At 49.4% G+C, this 6,086-nt stretch overlaps 1 protein-coding gene across 1 annotated transcript in view; it reads right to left on the bottom strand.

The window, feature by feature from the left end:
- Positions 1-4,849: 4,849 nt before the first annotated feature.
- Positions 4,850-6,086, bottom strand: part of ZNF780A (zinc finger protein 780A) — a 428,674-nt gene continuing 427,437 nt past the window's right edge. The window contains exon 6 of the mRNA XM_061139329.1: positions 4,850-5,250. Coding sequence (XP_060995312.1) covers positions 4,850-5,250 — 401 coding nt within the window. The remainder of the gene's footprint in view (positions 5,251-6,086) is intronic.

The following is a 6,086-nucleotide window of genomic DNA, read 5'->3' as shown; positions in this document are numbered from 1 at the left end:
TCTGTTGTTTCCTGGGTTCCTTGATAACAATCTACAAAGTCATATATTTAAAAATACGTACTATATAGATGACATGTTTAATCCTTTATAGCTCTTTAAAATGAGGAGGCTGGTCTCAAGAAACCCAAACCCATATCCTCATTTGATAAATCAGGAAATTGAGTCACTTACCCAAGGTCACACATCTGACTAGTGGGGGAGCTGGGATTCAAGTCCAGCTTCTGGTTGACCTCAAGGCCAGTCATTCAACCACCAGGCTGTGAGGGGAGAAGCCTAGGATCTGCCCTCAAGGGTTTACATTACAGCCCATCAACGAGCTGGATCCTGGACTAGGGGACCTGTGACAGATGGTCTTCCTGGGCACCAAAGAGGGTTCCTAGGGAGCAAGCAAAGGACTCTGCTTGGAAGGAGCTGTGCTTCAAGCCTTTGCAAATGCCATTTCTTCTGCCTACAATACCCTTTCCTGACACTGCACCTTCTCCAGGAAGAATGCTACTCATTCCTTTTAAAAACTTTTTTGTACTGCAGTTTGCTTTATTTTGGGGCTTCCCTGGTGGATCAGACAGTAAAGAATCTGCCTGTAATACAAGAAACCTGGGTTCAACCCTTGGGCCTGGAAGACTTCCTGGAGAAGGGAATGGGCACCCACTCCAGTATCCTTGCCTGGGAAATCCCACGGACAGAGGAGCCTGGCGGGCTACAGTCCATGGGGTCACAAAGAGTCGGACACGACTGAGTGACTAACAGTTGCTTTATTTTCCCCTAATAATAAAATGTCCTGGATATGCCATTTCATATCGATGAATCAGATATAGATCCGTGTCAGCTCTCGGTTAACAGTTCACAGGACGCTACTCATTCTTCAGGCCTCAGTTCAAAGATCTCCTTTTTTGTAGAGGTGGAGCCCTCTTCAAGGCCCCGCCCCCATCCAATCCTTTCAAAACTCCAGCACCCTCCAGGGCAAGTCTGGAGCGCTCAGTCTCCAGTTGGGTCCTCCGGGGCCCTGAGCGTCTCCCCTCCTGGCCCTAACTCCTCTCTGTTTCTCCCAGACCAGGCCCGACCCGCTCTACGCTGTCACTATCTGATCTCCCACTGGACTATGGGTGAGGGATGGGTCTGGGGCTGCTTTAGTCATTTTGATGTCCGGGCATAAGGCCAGGCCCAGAAGAGGCCATTTCAGCAATTCACCTCTACAAACCACGGGCGAGTGAGAGGGGCAGAAAGAGCCTAGGACTCGGAGGTGATTCGAATTATTGGTATGATGGGGAAACAGGCCACTCAGCACACAGAAAATCAAGGACAGAGTCAAGACTGTCGTCTCCTGTGCCAGAGGCCGATCTTTACAGAAAACCATTCTTCGCTGTGCCCAAAGCAGTCTTTCTCAGACGCCCTCCCTCTGCACACGCGCGCTCGCGCGCAGACACACGCGCGCACACACGAACCCCCTTCCCCCCAATCCCCGTTGAAGCAGATGTGGAGTTCCACGGACCCGTTATCTCCCAAAGACCTCCCACGGCCTCCTCTTTGCCAGTTTCCCCAAGGAAGACTCTCTCAGAATAGACCCAGGGACGCGGAGTTAGCGCCACCGCCCTCCCCAGTGACCTCGTCCCACCGAACACCACGTGATGCATTGCCCCCCACCCCACGCCCACATCGAGGTCATCTTTGGGGAGACGTGCAGCTCAGGCTGCTTGAGCGCCCCCTTCCCTGTTCTCTTTGGAAAGCTCCGCCCCCCCAAACCCAAACCCCCGCCCCGGCGCCTCCTCTCCAGGAACCGTCGACGGCGGCCAGGGCTATTTTGGGAAATTCCACGCCAGACTGCGCTTAGCGCTGGGCCGCCCCCTTCTCGGAGCGCCTCCGAAAGCCGCTCGCTGCGCCGCGGGCTCCGGCGCAGGACCGAGAGCGGCCCTCTGCTCCGCTGACGATCAGCGGCTCCCCGGGGCTGCTTCCGCCACCCTACGAAGGGGACACGCGTCGCCCTTCGGAAACCTTTCCCCCGACACACAACCCCCATCTCCCCGCTCCGCCCTGAACGCGCCGCTCGGGTCTCCGACTCCTGCAAGGCCAAGGCGATCACGGTAGATTCTCCCAGAGCGCAGTAGAACAGCGCCCCCTTGTGGCCCTGTCCTGCGGAATTCGCGGAAGGGCCGGATTAGTGGAGAGACCCGCCCGACACGTGCTAAGGTTTTAATAGGAAAAGTGTTTAAGGAAAACAGCAAAACCCAAAAAACTAGTGTCACGGTCACGGACAACATGATCCTTTAGGGTCTGGCTCAGTCGTTCATTCCGCCAGGAAGTCGTCTCTGAATTCTCATCTGAATCTCCTGCAGTCACTTAGGCTTCCCCCATCCCTGCCCTGACCCCTGTGCCTGTCTCCCACCTCCCGGCCCCGAGCTCTGGGTGGTCTTGGTCAGCACCCAGCACCGTGTCCCCAGCATCGTCCAGGGCAGTACAGCGAAAGGCTCAGACGCCCTGCACCTCCTAGGGTGCCCATTCATTTGCTCCCTCACACAGACGGTGCTTAGTGTTGGTGACGTGTAATCTACAGATCATAAAATCCACCTGTTTTAAGTGGGTGGTGATTGTGTTCTACAGAGTTATACAGCCATCGCCACAATCCAATTTTAGAACATTTCTGTCAGCCAAAAAGGATCTCTCCTCTCGTGCCCTCTTTCAGTCCATTCCCATTCTGGTTCCCAGCCTCAGCCCCAGGCAACCACTGATTACTTCCCATCATTATGTATTCTTCTCTTCATTTTACAAGCATTTTCGAAATGCTTGCTTCTATTAGGTATTGAGTGTTGAGGATACTTAATGACACACACAGGCTCTGCCCTCAGGGACGTCAGAGTCTTGTTGGGTCCCATGGCTAATGGGAAAATAGGTCTGGTCCCTCATTTCTTCCTTCAAAAATATGAATTGAACACTTGTGCCAGCTACTGTTCTAGACCCTGGGGATATAGCACTGGGGGTGGGGGGGAGGAAAAACCTTGTTTTGCTGGTGCTGATATTCTAATGAGAGGATTTTAAAAATAAGTATATATGTGATATAATGGCTGGTGATGAAAAGTATTGTGAAGACAATAAACCAGGGGAGGACGTAGCGATTTTTTATTTTTTTTTTGACCCACCACAAGGCTTGTGGGATCTTAGTTCCCTGAGCAGGGATAGAACCTGGGTCCCATGCAGTGGAAGTACAGAGTCCTAAACACTGGACTGATTGCCACGGAATTTCCAGTGGTTCAGTTTTACTTATTTATTGGCCCCTCTGCATGACATGTGGGATCTAGTTCCCTGACCAGGGATTGAACCAGAACCCCCTGCATTGGAAGCATGGAGTCTTAACCACTGGAGCACCAGAAAAGTCCCCCCAGGGGTTCAGTTTTAAGAGTGATCAGGGAGCACCTCTCTAAGAAGAAAACATTTGATCAGGGACCTGACTGAAATGAAGGAGTCAAGCCTGTATCTGAGGGAACAATGTATAAACACTCCACCAACACTGTTTATATGCAAGAGACCCCCTTCAAGTCACAGATAACTGGATGAAAGGGATAGCAATCCATCCAAAGGGGTGCTTTGGACATTTGGGGCTGAATTGTCCTGTACTTTGCAGTCCATTTGGCATACCTAACCATCCCAGGTTTATAAATGCCTTTAGAATAGGTCTCAAAGTTTGGTCCAGGGTACCCTGGGAGCTCCCCAGACCTTTTGTCCACAAAGTTAACATTATTTTGGTAATAATGCCAGGATGTTTTTTGGCCAGCCCACTGTCTTTTTTCTCTTGAGTGTACAGTGGAGTTTTTCAGACGCTCCGGGACATGTGATGATGTCATTGCTCTGCCAACTAACGGAATATGTGCTTGTGGATTCCTATATATTCAAAGTATCAGTTCTGAGTTCTAATACAGTGACTTGACATTCACAATAGTAAATATCAACAGTTATAGCTCTTTTGGCAGAGCCATGTGGCATGTGGGATCTGGTTCTCTGACCAGGGATCAAAACTCTCGCCCCTTGCATTGTAAGCACAGAGTCTTAACCACTGGACTGTCAGGGACATCCTAGCCCATATAAATAAAAGCTCTTTGGGGTCCTCAACACTTTTAAGAGTGTAAAAGGGGCTTTGACATCAAAATTCCAGAACAGGGAAAGATGGGAGGAAGGAATAGTTAGGGAGTTTGGAATGGACATGTATACGATGCTTCATTTAAAATGGATAACCAATAAAGACCTATTGTATAGCACATGGAACTCTGCTCAATGTTACATGGCTGCCTGGATGGGAGGGGAGTTTGGGGGAGAATGGATACATGTATAAGTATGGTAGAGTCTCTTCTCTGTTCACCTGAAACTCACAACATTGTTAATTGGCTATGCATGCGTGCATACTAAGTCACTTTGAGTTCAGTTCAGTCGCTCAGTCGTGTCCAACTCTCTGCGACCCCATGGACCACAGCACGCCAGGCTTCCCTGTCCATCACCAACTCCCGGAGTTTACCCAAACTCATGTCCATTGAATCAGTGATGCCATCAAACCATCTCATCCTCTGTCGTCCCCTTCTCCTCCTGCACTCAATCTTTCCCAGCACCAGGGTCTTTTCAAATGAGTCAGCTCTTCACATCAGGTGGCCAAAGTATTGGAGTTTCAGCTTCAACATCAGTCTTTCCAATGAACACCCAGGACTGATCTCCTTTAGGATGGACTGGCTGGATCTCCTTGCAGTCCAAGGGACTCTCAAGAGTCTTCTCCAACACTACAGTTCAAAAGCACCAATTCTTTGGCGCTCAGCTTTCTTTATAGTTCAACTCTCACATCCATACATGACTACTGGAAAAACCATAGCCTTAACTAGACGGACAAAGTAATGTCTCTGCTTTTTAATATGCTGTCTAGGTTGGTCATAACTTTCCTTCCAAGGAGTAAGTGTCCTTTAATTTCATGGTTGCAGTCACCATCTGCAGTGATTTTGGAACCCCAAAAAATAAAGTCAGCCATTGTTTCCATCGTTTCCCCATCTATTTGCCATGAAGTGATGGGACCGGATGCCATGATCTTAGTTTTCTGACTGTTGAGCTTTAAGCCAACTTTTTCACTCTCCTCTTTCACTTTCATCAAGAGGCTCTTTAGTTCTTCTTCACTTTCTGCCATAAGGGTGGTGCCATGCGCATATCTGAGGTTATTGATATTTCTCCCAGCAGTCTTGATTCCAGCTTGTGCTTCTTCCAGCCCAGCGTTTCTCATGATGTACTCTGCATATGAGTTAATAAGCAGGGTGACAATATACAGCCTTGACATACTCCTTTTCCTTTTTGGAATCAGTCCTTTGGAATAAGTCGCTTCAGTCATGTCCAACTCTTTGCAACCCTATGGACTGTAGCCCGCCAGGCTCCTCTGCCTACGGGATTCTCCAGGCAAGAATACTGGAGTGGGTTGCCATGCCCTCCTCCAGGGGATCTTCCCTACCCAGGAATCAAACCCATGTCTCCAGTGGCCCCTGCAATGCAGGCAGATTCTTTACCACTGAGCCACCAGGGAAGCCCCTGATTGACCCAATACAAAATAAAAAGTTTTTTACAAAATCCAGAACAGCTGCCCTTAGCAACTCTTTCCCAAGTCATTGTGACAATCACCAAATATCCCACACATTTTGAAAAGGCCCCCAGGCACTGCCCCTGGGTGAGAATCACAGCCATCAGTTGTTGAAAGCCACGTCGAGTCTCTGCCTTTAGGCTTCTGTCAGAGGATGTTAAATTGAACTTTTCCCAGGACCTCCAGAATTGGTACTAGGTCCAAAGATGGGAACAAAAGCAGCCAACTACCCCACTGCCTCAGTTCAAGATCACCACAACAGGAACCAGCCACCTACCCTGAAAACTCGACACAGGGTTAGCCTAACCTCTGTCATCTCCCCCAGAAAACAATGGAAGAGGGAAAGGAAGTGTCATCCTCTTTGGAGGGAAATGAAAGGGTAGAGTCCTCGGGAGAAGCTGGAACTTCCCTCACCTGTGAAATTTGAATCTGGTTTCAGCTGAAGTTTTCTTCCCCTCAAATACTTATTAGGAAAAACAAAGTCTATGGAAGAGTT

This window comes from Dama dama, chromosome 4 (genome assembly GCF_033118175.1).
Source record: "Dama dama isolate Ldn47 chromosome 4, ASM3311817v1, whole genome shotgun sequence".
Lineage (NCBI taxonomy): Eukaryota > Metazoa > Chordata > Mammalia > Artiodactyla > Cervidae > Dama > Dama dama.
Note: the sequence above shows the minus strand (reverse complement) of the source record. Positions and strands in the feature narration are given on the sequence as shown.